This window comes from Boleophthalmus pectinirostris, unplaced genomic scaffold (assembly GCF_026225935.1).
Source record: "Boleophthalmus pectinirostris isolate CB_2022bp ecotype Guang Dong unplaced genomic scaffold, ASM2622593v1 HiC_scaffold_15, whole genome shotgun sequence".
Classification (NCBI taxonomy): domain Eukaryota; kingdom Metazoa; phylum Chordata; class Actinopteri; order Gobiiformes; family Gobiidae; genus Boleophthalmus; species Boleophthalmus pectinirostris.
Window position 1 is genome coordinate 13,414,945 of NW_026571070.1, and position 19,838 is coordinate 13,434,782.

Below are 19,838 nucleotides of genomic sequence, written 5' to 3' on the forward strand. Positions count from 1 at the left end.
TCAATTAGGGATACAATTTTTTTAATCGATCGTCGGAAGAAATAACGATCGATATTTGATTCATCATCAATGTTTTTATATTTAAATTATCATCATTATTATTACTATTACTAATCTACATAAATAAACTCAACTTTACAACATATAAACCATAACCACTCTAGAGCCACATCAGCCCATTTCAGATTATAATGTGTTTAATGCAGCTTTGCACAAATTTGTTTATGTTTTACTGAAACGAAACTTAAAACCGCATGGCTCATTTGCATAAACTATAAGCGCTGAAAAAAAAAAAAACATCTCTTTCCTTGTGCCCTGATGTGGTTCAGCTTCTGTCAGATTAAAGGACCCAATTCAGTAAAATATGAGTGTTCTTTCTGTGACAGAGGGATGTTGATGATGGTTACGGTGAGTCTGTTCTGTACGTACTGTTGGAAATGGTTCATGTTTTCAGAGATCAGACGTGTGCAGGTTTAGAGCAGCTCTTTATTTAACAGTCATTTCACTCACTATTTATTTTGGCTACTGTTGTGATGAAAAGCCTGAAAAGCGTTTGTTTTTTTTTGGACGCATGTGCACTCAACTTTATGTTGCAGTAACCGGGATACTGCGTATACATGCACCATGACAAAACCGGGATACTCAAAAAACCCAATCATACCCGGGACACTGATGCGCATGTAAACACACTCACTGACTGGTACAGTGATCTCCAAGGAGGTGCCAAAGCCAAAAAGTGGGACTGTGAGGTTGCAACTCCAGTGTTTGCAGCCTCGTCTCCTTGAGCTACACTATGCACAGCAAACTACATTTGGTTTGTCGATTAAAAATGAACATGACTGACTAAATTCTTAATGATCAGTTATCAATTAGTCAACTAATCATGCCCAATCCTAGAGACAACACTATTTTTAATTTGAATAGATTAGCTAGAACAGCAGAGTGGCCAAAACAGCTTCACAAAGAGCCCAGACATTTGTTTGTGCTCCAGTAAGTTCAAAAACATCTTGAAATTTAATTAGCGGAAATTTGAGCCAAGCTTTTAAGAAATTATAAGGTCAAAATCTGCTCATAACTCCCCCCTCCTCTCTCTCTCCTCAGGTCACGGTCTCTTTGGCTCCTTCGAGATGTTGTCGTCTTGGAGAAGGACCAGAGAGGATCAGCACGTGAAGGAGCGCGTGGCCAGCGTGTTCGAAGACGTCATGCTCCGCTTCTCCGGCTCCACCCTCATCCACCTCCTCACTCTGGGCCTGGCCGCCTCCCCCCTCACCAACATGGACGCCGTACGACTCTTCTGCCGCACCGCCACGCTCGCTGTGGCCGTCAGCTACATCTACACGCTCTCGTTCTACAGCTCCTGCCTTGTGTTCACGGGTTATCTCGAAACGGGGTATAGACACGGTTGTTTTTGCAGAAGAGTACCCAAACAAGATCGGCTAGACTCCAAACCAGCGTGGTATCGGTATCTCATGTACACTCGCTACCAAGATGAAACGCAAAACCCGCCTATGAGCAACAATTCAAATTTAAATCACATTAACTCCCACCCGCTGACCATGAATAACTCCACAGTGCACAGTGTGCATTCGCACCAATCGGCCAATCCGACGCACGTACCGCCCAACCCCATCCTCGCCCCGAGTCTGGACGGCCACCCCCAGGACTCCCACCTGTTACTGGGGTGCATGCGGCGTTGCTATGGAGACTGGATTACAAATACATACGTCAAGCCGTTTGTGGTGCTGCTCTACCTGGTTTACATTTCGTTCGGGTTAATGGGATTCCTACAGGTGAGGCTCAAATGTGTTATAAAGACAAAACAAGTGCAAATTTAAAGTTTTACAGTGTAACTTTTCTGGTGGAAGATCTGCAACCTGCTTGTCTCCTTGGTTTTTATTATTATTATTATTTTTTTTTTTTCCCACAATAGAGCAAGTATTTACCATATTTTTCAGACTATAAAGTGCATCAGATTATAAAGCGCAACATCAATAATGTTGAATTCTCTCGTCTATTTTCATACATAAGGTGCAACAGATTATAAGGCGCATTAAGCGAAACTAATGGACGATGCTTGAGACTGATCTCTTAGTCCAGGCGTCCATGATCCATTGGCAGATCAGAAATGTGTATTATGAATGTGAATGTGGGTGGATGATTAAGTTTTTATTATTATTTTTTATTTCTTACGAGGACGACTCAAATATACATTGAGTAATAATGTGTTTAATGCAGCTTTGCGCACATTTGTTTACGTTTTACAGAAACAAAACTTAAAACCACATTTCTAATTTGCATAAACTATAATCTCTGAAAAACACGCTCCTTGTGGCCTGATGTGTCAGCTTCCATCGGACTAAAAGACACGACTCACTTACTCCACGAGGCTCCTGACTACAGTAGCCGTAATGCTCCGACAATACATTAAGCTTTGCGGCTTTGTAGTTTACCAAAGTTGTACTAAAACATTTTTACAGATTATTTTACTACATAAAATCAGTTTGAAGTCTGTAAGCACAACCATAATTAATAGATAAGGCGCACTGGATTATAAGACGCACTGTCGATTTTTGACAAAATTAAAGGATTTTAAGAGCGCCTTACTTCCGAAAAATATGGTATTCAAGTACAGGTGCCTTTATTACTTAGAAATAGTTACATTCTTACTCTAAGCACAGTCACCTCTCCACAGATCTAACTTGTAACTTCTACTTTACTATCGTGCTTTTTCATGAGCGGAACAAATAAAATGAACATGAACCTGAACTGGGCCTGGTGGGTCCCACTACACCGCAAAAAACAAAATCTAGCCAAGTTAAGATGACTTGAATTAAGAAAGTTGTATCATGATTTGAGTAAATTTCACTTGACGAGTAAAATTATCTGCCAGTGGATCTGCCAGAGACTTTTTGTAGTGAAAATATAAAAAACACATCTTGCTACACTTAAAATAAGAAAAACAGCAACTTTTTTGCACTTAAAATAAGAAACAAAATCGAATGCTGCTTGAATTACGAAAAACACTTATTCCATTGGTGTGTTTTTTTGTGATTTACTTTTCAAGTTGAACCTACTCAAATAAAGTAAAACGTTCTTAATTTAAGTCATTTAAATTTAACTAGATTTTTTTCCCCAATGTTTTGTGTACACTGAGATAGTTTAATGCCATACTGTGGGACATTCAAGGCAAAGCAATAACATATCCATGGAGATAAGCTGGTGGCTGACTGCACATCTAAAAATGCACATAATTTACTAAAATAAAACTAAAAAGATTAAGAAAATAATAATACAATGGAGGAACTACTGCAACCTTTCCTCCAAAACAAATACAGGGGCAAAGCTTTATTTAATTAGCTGCTTAATCTGATTAGCCGTAGAACTGTATATCTCTTGAGACACATTATTGATCATTGCTTTTCTAATCAGTACAGAAAATCCTTTTACAGTTGCCTTTTAAAACCGTCTCTCAGTGATGTGTTTTTAGAGAAATAAATCTTGCTCCTCTTGATTTTAACAAGGGCAGTTGTGCTGAGGTTTGCAGAGGGGGCACAAAAGGACACGAAAACTCACTGTAAGGAAAAGTGTCTATATCGCACTATCTAAAGAGTTCGTTGAGTACAAGTCAGGATGATATAAAATACATAGCTGCTGGCTTATTCAAATATTAATGCCGACGGAAATTGAAATTTTGCTGCAGCAACATTTAAACTAAGCTTCTCCGTCTCAGTGCAGTTTAACAGGAGGACTGGTCAGGGAGGGTGAGCGGATCTGTGTCAGAGCAGTTTGAGGAGAGGAAGAGCCAAAAGTGTCTCTCCTCTGTGTCCTGCAGCATCACAACAGCCTGCAGGGGGCGCCAGGTGAACACAACAGGAAAAGCTTTGTCCTTAAACCGCTCTGTTGTTTCAGCTTGTAATGAAATGGGCCATTCCTTCTAAGTATTTCTTCTGGAAGGTTTCGGAGTGTTTTCTCTGTAAGCTCTTTTGCTGCCACATATAGTGTAAAAAGTCTGTAGCACAGGGGTCTCCAACCTTTTTCCTCCTCCTCTTTCCTTTCCTGAATGCTGAAGAATGCTCTATAAAGCGTCCTTGTGACATATGTCTGTGAAAAGCGCTATATAAATAAAAACTTACTTACTTACTACTTACTGTGAGCTACTTTTACAAAACGAAAATGCCACAGAGCTTTTAGTGGTGACAAGAAACTGAGTGAATAGAAGAGCCACTGCAAGCCTTAGATGAAGTACATAAACCAACAATCCAACAAACCAACAAAGATAAACCATTACCCATTTATGAGTGCACAAGTTAGGTATTAAAATTATACAAGTACTATGCATTTAAACTAGGGTGACCAAACGTCCGTTTTTCCCTGGACATGTCCTGTCCTGGGTGTCCGGGTGTTTTTTGTTTTTTTTTTTTTAAGTGATGGAAATGTCCGGGTTTTCATTATCGTTCATTGGGGCCATTAAATTGAGTTGGTCTCGTAGCTCTCTGTGACTCAGAAGGAGCGAGCAAACACAAACAGTTGGTCAGTCTGCAACATGCCGAAGTGCAAATATGTATTTAACAATGACTTGTACAAGAAATTCTCTGTTTTCCGGGTGTCCGGATTTTCACTAACTGAAATAAGGTCACCCTATTTAAACAATCAAATTTAATTATTCAGCACAATATGTATAATTCAGAAATCCCTTGGTGAGCTACTTGGAAGGGCTACTGGTAGAGAGCTACTGGTAGCTCCCAAGCTACAGGTTGGAGACCCCTGCTGCAGCATTTCAAAGGTTCATAACTAGCTCTTTAGTTAGCTCCTTAGCTAGCCTCTTGCAAAGTCTTTAAAGGTGCACTATGTAACCTTTCCGCCTGCTCCATGAAGATGTTATTGTTTTGCCTCGAATATTCCAAAGAGTCACATTGAATCTACACTACCGGTCAAAAGTGTTAGAACACCCTCATTTTTCCAGTTAATTATCGCACTTCAAGTTGTTCAAGTTCAATGAAGACCTTGAAATGGTACAAAGGTAAGAAGTGAACAGACAGAGGTTAAAAAAATATAAACAATAACAAAACACAAGTCCAAGCTCTGCCAAAACTACCTCAGGAAAGAAAGAAGAAGATGGTGAAGCTTGAAAACATGGAGTGTCCAGCACAGTCTCCAGACTTAAACCCCATCGAGCTGGTTTGGGATGAACTGGACAGAGGAGTGAAAGCCAAACAACCTACAAGTGCCACACATTTATGGAAACTTCTGCCACAGACTTGGGAAGAACTTTCTGAAGAATATTTGATCTTTCTTGTAAAAAGAACCAGCCACGAGTGTGTTCAGCTGTTATATCTGCCAAAGGTGGACACTTTGATGAATCAAAAGTTTAGAATGCGATTTGGTCAACAGTAAACAGTAAAAAACTGGAAAAAGTGTGGTGTTCTAAAACTTTTGACCGGTAGTGTATGTGCACTGAGATAAACAGGTGATGCCACCAGGGGAAGTTACGGGTCAGGTCTGTGGACCCACTCACGGTAAGAACACGTTTTCAAGGTACCACACCATAGGCTCTATTCACGCTTACGTCACAAACCAGGAAGACGTTTGAAAAGATGCGATTACAACTTCCAGTGTAGTTACCGACAATGGGCTCACCTAACATAGATCTATTAAAACAGACTGTGATAAAACCCACTGAAATGAATGTGATCAGAGGTAAATCATCTTGAATTTGGCGCCTTAGCTCTTCTAATCGCATGTAACCAGTGCGATTGGAGTTGTGTGTCAGTGGGAAAAAGATGAAAACTGAGGTCTGGTTGAAATTGTTGAAACATAACAGAACAATGACATGTAGATAAAGAAAATTGGGCCTGGAAAGTTGTAATTGCATCTTTCCAAACATCTTTCTGGTTTGTGACATAAACAATATCATCTTCATGAAGACAAGTCTGGACTCTCCACCAGAAAAGTTACATGGTGCACTTTTAAATACAAAACAACATTTTCTATTTCTTTTGTTAAAATGCAGTTAATCATCAGGCTGTCACTCGTCAACAATTTTGTGGAAAAGTGCAATATAATCAGTGTGGAGACTTGGCTCTTGTTGCATTTAGACAAAAAGAAAACCAGCCCACACAATCCTTTCATTGTATTTTCTCATAATTTCCAAGGATTTATCATGGTTTTTAATTTGCCATGAAGAGCCGTGTGTTTGCCTCTGTTTTAGATGCAGCTGAATGCCATAAAAGGTCATCGGAGCCTGTGGCCGTCACACTGCAGACCTCTTTAAACCGCTGTGGTCACCAGACTCATTTCACCTGTTTGAAATTCACCGCAGGTTCTGGGGCTACTTGACTTGCTAATTTGCCACCAGCTTCTTTGAGAATTGGCCCCGTGTTATGAATATTTTGATACATATTGATCGACTAGGTGGGGTGGTCTTTTTTTTTTTTCTTAACGCTAATGTCAAAGCTCAAATAGCTGGAGAAACATTTTACATTTTACTTTGGAGGTTGTTATATAAATTATTCCAAGCCTGAAGTGAAGAGGACTCCCTTTATAGCTTTTCTGTGCTCAAAATGAATTCAAAACAACAGCATTGATCGGATGTCGCTAGCTCTTTGTAGCTGGTTACTAAAAATACTGCCACTGCTTTTTTTTTTTTTTTTTTTTCTAACTTGGTTCATTCATACACATGCCAGCAGAGGGAGCAAACAGAGGCTACTAATGCAAAAACACAGGTTTAAAAGCCATTGTATTGATGCACTATGTGACTTTTCTGGTAAAGGATCTGCCATCTGTTTGTCTTCATGGAGATGTTATTGTTTTGCCTCGGATGTTTCACTATATGACATTTACATTAGTTATTTCCATTGACAAGTTATAGGTAAGATCTGTGTAGAGGAGAGAATAACAATGCATGCCAGGTATTTTAAAGCAATAAATAAAAACCCGTTGAATAAAAGCCAAACTTTTAGTGGCATACAGTGAAACATTTAATAGGACTAACCTTTAAGTGCACCTTTACGCCTCCTGCGCCCCTAGGTACACTTTTGTACATCACAACTTTTCTTTTAAATATAACTTTGGCCGCATTGCACCAAATAGCACCAAAAATGGCCAGTTTGTGTATTTTGTGATGTATTTTAAATTTCTGTGTGTGTTTTTTTCCCCAAGATCACATTAATAGTCTATCACCAAAATACTCACACCTGACTTCTATTCAAAATGGCTTTGTTCACTTTGCCAGTTTATTTTTACTTTTTGATTTATTTTTCATTGTTTGGTGTTGAAACCCCTTTAAATTTTTTAGTTTTAGTGTCTTTTTACATTTTTTGATATTTTTCGTTTTACTGTGTATCTTCCATTGCAAGATTATATCAATAGAAATACATTTGTACATATTAGTCCACACTGAAGGCCAGTGACGTAGATATTTGATGTAAACATGATATAAGCGTGTTCTAGAGGAGTCCTAGAGTGCACTGAATGTGTTTGTTTGGGAGTGTGTGTGAGTTTGTGTGTGTGCAAATTCAAAATGAGTTGGAAAATGTACCAAAAAATCTTTTTTTTTTTTCATTTTTTCGTGCACATAATTTGAGACTTTCCCAAACAAAACTGGCATTTAAAGTGTTCAAATTTCAAAATATTCTATAATATTTGTTATGTATGATTAGAGCAGAAGTAAAGGAAGACATTGATATAAAAAAGTTGAACAAAAAAATTGTACTGCATAAAAATATTGTGGTATTCTTTTTCAATGTACATTTTTGTCACAAAGGACCACAGGTGTATTTTTAAAGGGGTGCACAAAGGTTCAATTAAGTTTTATTGTTAATAAGAATTTGAAAGGAAATAGTTAGGCTAAATTTGAACTTGTATTGAATTAAATTTCTTCCTAATATTTTTTGTGCTTTGCAGGTGTCCCAGGGCTCCGACCCCAGTGCGCTGGTTGCCACGGACACCGCCACTGTTTTGTACACCCGAGCTCAGCAGCGCTACTTCAGCTCCTACTCCCCCGTCATCGGATTCTACATCTACGAGAGCGCCCCCTACTGGAACTCCTCCGTACAACACGACCTGCTCGAATACGCTAAAGGCTTCCAGAGAATCAGCTGGCTCGAAGCGTATCTCAGTTATCTATCAGACCGCAACGAAACCACAAGTCAACCACGAGAGAACTTCACGCACACGTTACGCCACTATTTCTTAAAAGAACCGGAGTTTGCGCATTTCGCCGATGATATCATTTTCGCCGAACGTGGGCAAGGCGAGGAACCGGATGTGGCTGCTTCCAGGATTTTCCTCGTCGCGAAAACTACGGAAAACAAGCGCGAGGAGATGTCAATACTTCTGGACACGCTGCGCCGTCTTTCTCTAACGTCAAGAGTGCGATTTCTGATCTTTAACCCATCTTTTGTTTATCTGGATCGCTACTCTACAGCCGTTAGCTCTCCTCTTAGACACTCCTTACTAGCTGTGATTTTTTTACTAGCTCTTTCTTCGTTAGCGCTAGTTGAACCTTTAGTCGTAATATGGCTCGGGCTAACAATTTTATCAGTACAATTCGGCGTGCTCGGATTCATGACGTTATGGGGGGTGGAGATGGACTGCATGTCAATTTTGTGCCTAATCTCAGCTATGGGGTACTCAGTGGACTGTAGCGCCCCCTTGCTGTGCTGTTTCGCATCAGGACGAGGTGAAAGTAGAACTCGCTGGGTTAGAGTTGCCCTAGAAAGACACGGCATCCCAAGTTTACAAACCCTAATCTGCTATAGCGCATCTTTAATCCCGCTCGGGTCTGTCCGTTCAAATTTGACAAGCACACTTTTTCGTTGCCTGATGATTACCGCTTGCTGTTCGGCCTTGCACACTCTCGCCTTCTTGCCCACGCTTCTTACGTTCTTGCCCCCTTCCAAAAACAAACCAGGGCACCATTCAGACTCCGAGGGGCACCACAGACAAGAGGTGGAGTGTGTGGAGATGAATGATAGTACAAGAGTGGTCGACCAGATTACTACAGTCTGAAGTCCAAAATACTCAATAAAAATCCAAGTAACGCTTAAAGGGCTCGTGTTACGCCATTTTCTGATCTACACTGCCAGTCAAAGGTTTTAGAACATCACACTTTTTCCAGTTTTTTCCAGTTTATTGTGTCATTGCACTCTGAAATGAAAGCATAGAATAAATTTGAGTTGAAAAATAAACCGTGGAATCAATTTATAGACCAAAACGTATTCTAAAGTGTCCACCTTTGGCAGATATAACAGCTGAACACATTTGTGGCTCTTTCATTCTACAATAGAAATCAAATATTCTTCAGAAAGTTCTTCCCAAGTCTGTTGCAGAAGTTCCCATAAATGTGTGGCACTTGTAGGTTGTTTGGTTTTCACTTTTCTGACCAGTTCATCCCAAAACCAGCTCGATGGGGTTTAAGTCTGGACACTGTGCTGGACACTCCATGTTTTCAAGCTTTACCATCTTGTTCTTTTTTCTTGAGGTAGTTTTGGCAGAGCTTGGAGTTGTGTCTTCATTGACTTCATTGGACTTGCACAACATGAATTGCAATAAATAACTGGAAAAAGGGTGTTTTAAAACTTTTGACCGGTAATGTATGGTCTAATGTTGTTTCCTCATCACAAACATACCTGGAGTTGTGTTCTGTTTCATTCACACGTTTAACGCACAAACCCTGCATTTTTAGGCTGTGTTCTTGTCTCCAACAGAAAACACTGACCTTGTAAACTCCATACACCTTCGTTAGGATCATTTGGATCATTTAAGACCTGGATTTGTCGTTCTCTACTGAACTAAGGCTGCGTTTATATGATGAAGTGTTTTCGGGAGGAAATCTGCGTGCATACGGTGCTGCAAAAGTGTGTAGAATTTGAGTCTGTATGCATGCCAGGTGGCTAGATGGTGACGCTAGATGGTGATGTATGTGCGTATGCAACGTGAGCAGATCTGACCAGAGTTTTGGGTCTTGGGCAGTGTAGACGGAAACGTTACAGCGGAGTGTATTCAACTTTTCCACTCTAGAGGGTGGTATCACATTTTTGTGTTTTTAAGCCCCAAAACGCTGTCACCGTCTAAACGAAAGGCACTTCCGATAACATATTTTGTTGTTTTTACCCGCAAGGGTTTGCATGTAAACAGGCCCTAAAGCTAAAAGGTGGCTGTTAACTTGAAAACCACTGCATGATATAACAAAGTGGAACATTTTGAGCTTTTGAGATGTAGACAGACTAATAATAAAGGGTTATTCAAACATGTGTGAATGAAACAAAACACAACTCCAGGTATGTTTTTGATGAGGGAACAGCATGGCTTAAAGCTCACAAGAGTCAATTTTGCGTAATATAGGACTTTTAAGGAAATGTTTGGAAGTATTCTAACCATCTACTATGTACAATCACCAAAGAGGCGACTATGAGCATGAATTTGATCTACAATATATCATTGTACTGGTTAAAAAAGGCTTGATATTTCATTGCTGAATGAAAAAGTATAGTATAAGGGAGGCCTAAAACCAAAATTTGACCAAAATTTGATCTGCACTAAAATGACATCTAGACTAGACCAGGGCTACACCAAGTTTAACCAGGTCTAAACCAGGATCACATCTGGTCTGCCACGGATGTTTGCTTTTGACTTAGCCTTTCAGATGCAGTCTCTCTCCAAATAGGATCAGATCATAGACTGCATAAAGGACAAAATACAAAGTAATATGGAGAAAATAGCAAATTAAAAACACAAGGATCATGTAGTGCATTTTTTTTCAGCGTAAAGCCTATTGGAGTCGATGGAGCTGGAAACACACCCATACTCACTTCCTATTTGGAACACAGCGGCTAGCGGGTTAGCTATGTCCATTTATATATACAGTCTATGGATCAGATCTGCTTCAGACTAACCTCGACTTCATGAGGAATAATACATGTAAGCCCCAGCTAAGCCTCTTTAATGACAACACTGGAGTATCGCTAGAAACAAAGACTAAATTAAGGATATAACAGGATTATTCCGGGTCTTATCTAGGGCTAAACCAGGTCTAAAAGTACAGTAACACCATTTGAGAAACAAAATTTAACCAAACAAAGACTAATTGGTCAGGACAAAACCACAATCTGAAAATATGTAAACCAGTGTATGCTGATATATGGTGCTAATCAATATGATCAATCTTTGAATGTACCGATAAACCCCAAAATTAGGTCAGTTTATAGCATCTGGAATTGGTGGTTTTCCAGTCATTGTTACAGATCGGGGGCAAGAGCCTGATTTTCCCATCGATTACGCTGTACTTTGCCATGAAATATCCAAAAGGTACACGCAAACTAGTGACCCAAGAACTTGCTGTATTACCAAAAAAATGTTAAGATGAACAAACTAAAATAAACAAATCCAAACAGTTGACTGACTTGATTGTCACAAAAGTCTTTATCAAAATCAGTACATTTGTAGCTTTAGAAGATATGTGTGAAATACTTTGACTTTTTACTCTTAGTACATTTTTTAACAGGTACTTTAATACTTTTATTTAAGTAGATTTTTTCAGGCGATACTTTAACATATGTAAGTTGCACCGGACTATAAGTCGCACTTTTTGAGGGAAATGTATTTCATAAAATCAGAGACCAGGAACGGACATTTCATCTTGAAAGGCAAGTTACAGTACTAACAATAAAACAGAGAACAACAGACTGTTAAAGTTACATATGAACAGTTATTCAGATAACTATAGCGAAAACAACACAATAAGTTTACCAAACTCTCCATCTCACTCCAAATCACTAAATCCATTGAGTTTTTCATCCTTAGAGTCGCTCCTGAGCAACTCCACGACCTTTGGAGGTAAAAGGAGCGCCACTGTCATCAGACTCAGCATCAGTTCCGTTTGAATTATTTTGGCCTATTTTGGCCATCTTGACAGGATGGTTTCGGTCGTCACTGAAGTCACTTAAATTTAAAATTTTCAGTGCTGTTAGTGTGAAAATTTTAAGATTTAAGTCACAAAATAGAATACGATGCAGGACCACCCAAATCATGAAAAAAGTGTGGCTTATAGTCTGAAAAATATGGTAAGTAACAAAATTGAGTACTACCACTGCCCAAGATTAAAATACATAACTTACTTAACCTTTCTAAATCAAATGAATCTTACTTACTTACAACTATATAAAAGTATATAACGAATCCCCCATTGTACCTGTAGCACATACTGAGAAGTCCTGGTCTGTGCTGGTTCGTCTCCAGATGATGCTGGTGTTCTGGACGGGGTCTCCATGGTGACGGCCAGATGGGATTGTGAGCTTACTGGAGTGGTCCGCGTGGAGGGGGGAAATGGAGATCTCGAGGAGAGCCGCAAATCCAATCATTACAGTGAGAGAATAGGCCTGAAGTCAAGTGGCTGTAAATGATACTGCTGTGGTTGAAATAGCTCTGATCAGGACTGCACTGACCAGAGACCAGTGACCCTCTGTGCAAGGAAAAACACATTTATACTGCAAAGAAGGAAGAACAAATACCTGTTTAAAGGCCCTATATTACACAAAATTGACTCTAGTGACAATTTATCCATGTTATAATATTGTTACCTCATCAAAAACATACCCATAGTGTGGTTTGTTTCATTCATGTTTATATTATTAGTCTGTCTACATCTCCAGTGGTGCAGTGGGGATTTCGTAAGTGGGGGTACACAATTCGTGACGTCATCGATGTGATGAATCCCGCCCACCTACCTAACTCACTTTCAGTACAAACATAAAGATGCCAGCCCAGTAAAAATCATTAATATTTGATGTTTTTTTTACTCAAAAGCAGTAAAATCACAATCACCTACAGAACATAAATCATAGACCTCAACACATGTGCCCAGGACTGAACCAGGAGGATTACACCAGGACTGAACCAGGAGGCCTGGGCACCTCCCTCGAGACGTGTTTCCGGGCATGTCCCACCAGAAGGAGGCCCCGGGGAAGACCCAGGACAAACTGGAGGGACTATGTCTCTCGGCTGGCCTGGGAACGACTCAGGGTCCCCCCGGAGGAGTTGGAGGACATGTCTGGTGTGATAAGCAGAAGAAAATGGATGCATGGTTGGATGAACCAGGACTAAACCAGGACTGAACCAGGACTAAACCAGGACTGATCTTGGATTTGAGAGCGAGGGAGCCTGTGGAGCTGGGTGTCCACAAAGTGCGATCAGATGACAACTGTGTTTAGCCTCATGGGGAGCGGAGCTCTGCGCCAATCCTTTCTCCTGCGGTTACCCAACGTTCTACGTGGGTGCAACTCCAGGCGCGACCCAACATTCAGTCCGGGTTCAGTGCTGGTTCAGTGCTGGTTTAGTCCTGGTTGAGTCCTGGTTCATTCCTGGTCCCTCATGTCACAGATCACTATAGGACAGTACTGCAGATATCTTGAGCCTATGCAGGTTGTTTTCAGCGTTGCTAATAGCTCTGGTTTGACATTTAAGTTGTAGGCAATTTTATATTAGTTTTTTTTTTTTAAATCTCACGTCAGGAGAAGTGGGTGGATAGCGTACCCCGCGTACCACGCCCACTACACCCCTGTACATCTCCAAAGGCCAAAATGCTCTGTATTGCCTTGCAGTGAATGACTAGTGAATGTGAAGGTTTAAAAACACAGTGGAGCACTTCCTGTATTACCACACGACATCACAAGGTGAGTTTGAGAGAAGAACACAGCCTAAATATGGGTTTGTGTGTTAAACATGTGCAAATGAAACAAAACAACTCCAGGCATGTTTTTGATGAGGAAACAACATTATAACAGATCAGAAAACAGTCTAATATAGACCCTTTAATTCAGATACTGGAGTTTTATTCACTGTGAAATTTTGAGGCCAAATGAAAGAAGAAGAAAAAAATATGCTCTCCTTTTATCTCTCCACACAAGCTTCAGGTCTGATTGCATTGTTTGGCTTTTGCTGCTCAAATCAAGCTGCACAACTTTATAGCTACAAACTCTTATTATGTATGACTCCAGTATTTATACTTTAATTAACAATGATCAAATAAAATCTCTTGAGTTAAGAGTCGTGTGATTATTGCCTTATTTGAATTGAGACCATGAATGCCTTTGCTGTATGTACAGAGCCAATCAGTATTGCTTATCCAATCTTTTCCAAGCATGTTATATCCTAGACATAATTCTGCTTTCAAACATATGGAAAAGAGTAATGAGGAGGCTCAAGGAGGATATTGTATTGAATTATTGTATTGGCCCACAAGGGAAATACTTGGGCACACTAGCTCATAGATTACAGGATAAAAAAAAAGTTCATAAAACAAAGAGAGAATAAATGAAAAATAAAACTTAAAGGTGCATTGTGTAACTTTTCTCGTGAAGGGTAGACGAAGCCATACATTCTGTGTTGGCAACGATTCTGAAGATCGAGGATTTAAAGCCGGAACAAAGAGAATGCTTGGTGAATTTTATCACCAAGCATTTTGGTTATTACGGGATTTGGGAAAAGCTTAATATACCAGTTAGCCCCTTTAGCGGCGCATTACATACGTCATGACCAAAAACCAGTGATTGGTTAAATAAAAAAACAACCCGCCAACTGTGAAGCAAATGAATCCTAATGCTGCGAGGTCAGACGGTTTCCACGAAGTGAAACTGGCTGATGAATCAAGCTATGTCCCCATGGAGATGTTATTGCTTTGTCTGGAATGTTTCACAGTACGATATTAAACCTTTCAGTCTTCATGGAGACCAAACCAGACCAAGTTACAGGTCAGATCTGTGGATAGGCAACCCTGCTCACAGTCAGAATGCCTGTTTCTGTTCTAGGTAGTTTTGAACTATAAAACCATATGTATTTGAATAAATTTAAGGTAGAGCTGTTTAGTGTCATATTGTGGAACATTCCAGGCAGAGTTTCTATTCCTAGAAACAAGCAGCAGATCTGTCACCTGTTTGTTTCCAACCAAAAAGTTACATAGTACACTTTTAAAATGACAGCGAAAATGACAAATAATATTTAGAATATAATATTTCTTCATGAACAAGTCAAATAAGATCAAACATAAGCAAATCTATGGGCTATATGCAAGAGGTGATAAGGAAGCAAATATTAAAACATCAAATAAATGGAGCTTTGACATTAGGTTATCTGTATTAAATTACATGGAGGGTATTACGTGGAGGGTTCTCAGAAATTTTACATTTGCCTCCCTAAAGGCGCTGTACTTGATTTTTACTGACTAGTTCATTTTAAAGGTGCACTGTGTAACTTTCTGGTTGAGGGTTTGTCAGTTGCTTGTTTCTATAGAGATGTCATTGCTCTGCCTGGTCTGGTTTGAGCTCCATGAAGACAGAAAGGTTTAATGCCATACTGTGAAACCTTCCAGACAAAGCAATAACATCTCCACGGAGAAAAGCATTTGACAGATCCTCCACCAGAAAAGTTACACAATGCACCTTTAAACTGTTATTCCTCACTTATCTTAGACAGTAGATAGGGCTGCTTGATTATGGAAAAATCATTATTATGATTATTTTGATCAATACTGAAATCACGATTATATGAATGATTATTTTTTAGTTAAACGATGCATTTATTCAGCATTTCTCTCTCAAAACACACTTAATTATTGATAATTTATGCAAAACTTTCAAACTGAAAATAAATATAGGCTACAGATGTGTACCTTAGAGCAGTTTTGCGATGTATAAAACATAAAATGAATAAAATATACTTTGAACATGAAATAAGGCACAGAAAAACATGTATCCAAAATAAACTATACGTATCCAGCTGTTCTACAATCTCTATATTTAAAAATGAAATGAATATAGTTATTTATATTAAAACATTCCAAAATAAACTTTGCTAAGCTAAATCATTTCAACTTGATTATGAGTTTGGAGATCGTTTGACACACAAATTTCAATCAAAATTCAATTAATTGCACAGCCTTAACAATACATCTAAGCATCCTGATGAGTTTATAAGGGCTTTTCACAACTTTCATCTAAGCACAATTTTGCTGTCACAGTAAATCTAATAACAACTAGCATGCTAACATGAAGTTCCTGATTATAACAATAAATGCAGGCAGAACAGCAGACTTATTTTGACCTCAAGAGCTGCTTATACAGTATATCTCTACTGGGGCAAGAGACACATTTTGAGCAAATACATGGAAAAAATCAGGTACAGGGCCTTTAACAATACTATACTTTAACAATATCATAACTTTTACATCAGTTTACATCATCTTAATTAGTTTATGTTACAGGGTTAGTCACTGACACCTGCTCTTCTGTCCCTGCTGCACCTACGAACGGCTGTATTGTTACCTCAGCTCCTCTTGTGTGAAAAACAGAAACATCCTGGTATCTCGGGCTCTTCCTGGATTGGTTGGTATGGTGATGTAGACTCTTTCTGCGTATGTGTGTGTGTGTTGTGTGTGTGTGGGGGTGGGTGGTTGTATTGTTCGTCTTGGCTCTGACATTTGGCTGAATGAATGCATTGTTCACTACAGTCAGCATCACAGGGCCACGGTCCACCATCAGCCTCCTACACAACCGCGGGGGGGGGTGGGGGGGGGGGGGGGGGGGGGGGGGGTGAGGGCATCTGCGTGGAGATCAATGAAATGTGTAGCAAAAGGGATGTTTAAAGGTGTACTACGTAACTTTTCTGGTAGAGGGTCCACCTGTACTCATAGACTGTATAAAAAAGTGAACTAAGGGAGTGTGACATCAACCGTAGCATTTGGCTCCAGTCAAATGAAGCTCATCGAGGTTTATGGTTATAGCTACCGAATTAGGAGCTGAGTTCGATATTGGGAAAAGGAATTTATTTACGTACAAAGAGCGAAATAAGAACACCAGGATCATGTAGAGTAGGTTAATACAAACATTTTAAGACCAAAATGACAAGTCTGACAGCAGCAGTTACAGAGAGAAGAGTGACATTTTTTCAAAACAAAGTGAACTGGAGTCAGAGTTGATGGAGCTGGATGTGCCCCCATGTTCACTTCCTATTTGTTTGGAACACAGCGGCTAGTGCAGGGATGTCAACTCACATTAACAAGGAGCCGAAATTAAAAACTTTGACTAAGTCGTGGGCCAAACTAAATATTTATTGTAAATTTTCAACAACATCTGCATGTTTTCTCGTCTTTCCAGATATGTAATGTTAAACTGTTTCTTATAAAAATAAATGTTTAATAATAGTTTTGCTTAAGTATAGAATCCAGAACAAGCATAATATATAATACTAACAACATTTTAAATAAATAATGTCTCTATAGCCTACCTGTAGCTGGTGGGCCAGCTCTAATACATACAGTATTTGACATGATCTCACCGGCCAAATATAATTATATCGTGGGCCAAATTTGGTCCCTGGGCCAAGTTTGACATGTCTGGGATAGTGGTTCAGCTATGTCCACTTATATATACAATAAACTACCACATGTTTATTTTACAGATGTTTTTATTGCCATGCTTTAAAAAACATGTCTTCTTGCTTGGCTCGGTGGCATCTCCTGTTTGTCTTCATAGATACTGTACATAAAGTTTAATGCCACACTGTGGAGCATTCCAGGCAGGGCAATAACTGTCATGATCCTCCAGATTCTTCCTTTCCCCCTCCCTTTATGTTTATGTGTCATTCACCTGGGAGCAGTTTTCCCACCTACCTGCAGGAGTCACCCCACCCACACCCGCTGCAGTTTGTTTCAATCACGCGCCTGAGATTCATCAAGTCCTTTTTTTATAAGTCCGGTTCCTCCCCCACTCACTGCAAGTTCGTCACTTATTACTCTTGGTTCCTTTTTGAAGGTCTTTGGAAAGTGTCGTCATATATTCTTACTCTTACATACCTACTAAGGATGTAACGATAACCAAAATATTGTGATATTGTATCATCAGGTCAGGACAATAATACTGTGGACCATCACAATATCTTCAATTACAAGTATCTTTGCTTAATTTAAGAGTTATGGTGCAGCAATTGCTAAAAAAAAAATAAATAAATAAATAAAAATAAAATACAGAGGGAACTACATAGACCATGATCCTTTGCTTCAATTCAGTGTAGATTACATGAAGAAATAACAGTTCTAAGCACGTTTAAGTCTTAGTTGTTTGGATTAAGTCTTGTCAAGGCATTTTAAAAAACTGGGACATTTTCTCATATTTCCTAGATTTTGTCAAACTTACTACCGCAAACAGAGCCTGCTGGAAGTTGTCATTGCATGTTTCCAAACGTCTTCCTGGTTTCTGACGTAAGCGTGAATAGAGCCGATTGACTCTTGTGAGCTTTAAGTCATGTTATAATGTTGTTACCTCCAGAGGCGGTACTATCATTAGACAAAAGTAGGTGGCCACTTAGGTCCCTGAACCTGGAGGGCCCCCAAACAATTGTCCTTGTCATTACCGTTAATGACCGAGGCCCTAGAGCAATTAGATTTTCTCTCAATATGGAATTAATCAAAATAGTATCTGATTGTCAAATCTATTTTCACTGTCAAAGCTTTCCCCCCTTCACATTAGAATGGATTAGTCATCTTGACCCTGATTTGAACACAATCATAACATAATCATAATCATATATAATGGATGTAAACAAAAATGTAATTGTACTAGCAAAAAATAAAACTACTTTCAGCTCTGGTTATTTAGTAGGTGACCTAATTAATAAGACAAGTTTCCAATCCACCCTAATTCAAATAGATATGTGTTTGTCTCAAGAACAATGGGGAAAAACAGATAATAAATATTTTAAAAATACAAAAAAAAAAAAAAAAGCCAACAACAAAACTGTGCACTTTTGTTAGGGCCCCAAACTCAGGTTCGTTAGGGCCCCCAAATAGTTAACTCCGCCACTGGTTACCTCGTCAAAAACATACCTGGAGTTGTGTTTTGATTCATTCACACAAGTTTGAGTAACCCTTTATTATTTGTCTGTCTACATCTCCAAAGCTCAAAACGCTCTGTTCCACCTTGCGATGTCATGAAGTGGTGGTTTTCAAATCAGCAGCTACATTTTACCTTTTGTTCAGTAGAGGCTGAAAATTCCAGGACTGAAATTATCCAAATGGTTCTAGTGAAGGTGTATGGAGTTTAAAAACACAGTGGAGCACTCCCTGTATCATCACATGGCATTGCAAGGTGGACCAGAGTGTTTTCTGTTTGAGAGAGCTCAGGGTTTTTGTGTTAAACATGTGTGAATGAAACAAAACACAACTCCAGGTATGTTTGTGATAAGGAAACATGATAACATAGATCAGAAAATAGTGTAACATGAGCCCTTTAATGGTGTGACAGTGACAGCATATTTGGAAATAGTTTGCTCATAATTCTGACCCAAAATACTGAGTTTTGTATTCCCCAAATCTGCTGTGTCACTTTGCTCTGCTTTGTCCGCTCCACTGAACTGTTGCTTTTTACTGCCTCTCCAATGAATCTCAATGGATACGTCTTTACTGCCCTCTGGTGGTTATTTTATAAAATACAACTCCACTCAGACGCTCGAGACTGAATACTTTTTGCCTGAGGGTGACTGTCTTGTTCATTTTCACTTCGCTATTGTACTCATGTCATTCCAGAGTCCAAGTCTGTTTATGTGGGAAGATGTCTGACTGGTTTTAACCACAAGAATCCTGAAGTCATTCGTGTGTTTGTTTTGACTTTAAGATGACGCATAAAGAGAGAAAAATGCTCTCACCGTGTTAGTAAAACCCCAGAGAATCCAGGAACTGTCTGGACCAACATCCTGGACACCAGCTGTTGCCCCCGAGTCAAAATCAGAAAGGTCAAGACTCCAAAATCTGTACTCAACCTGCAGATGGTAAAGGGGCTTATAAGATTTCC

At 39.3% G+C, this 19,838-nt stretch overlaps 1 protein-coding gene across 1 annotated transcript in view; it reads left to right on the top strand.

The window, feature by feature from the left end:
- Positions 1 to 9,009, top strand: part of ptchd1 (patched domain containing 1) — a 43,597-nt gene extending 34,588 nt beyond the window's left edge. The window contains exons 3-5 of the mRNA XM_020936655.2: positions 1,102 to 1,504; positions 1,643 to 1,790; positions 7,903 to 9,009. Coding sequence (XP_020792314.1) covers positions 1,102 to 1,504; positions 1,643 to 1,790; positions 7,903 to 9,009 — 1,658 coding nt within the window. The remainder of the gene's footprint in view (positions 1 to 1,101; positions 1,505 to 1,642; positions 1,791 to 7,902) is intronic.
- Positions 9,010 to 19,838: the final 10,829 nt, after the last annotated feature.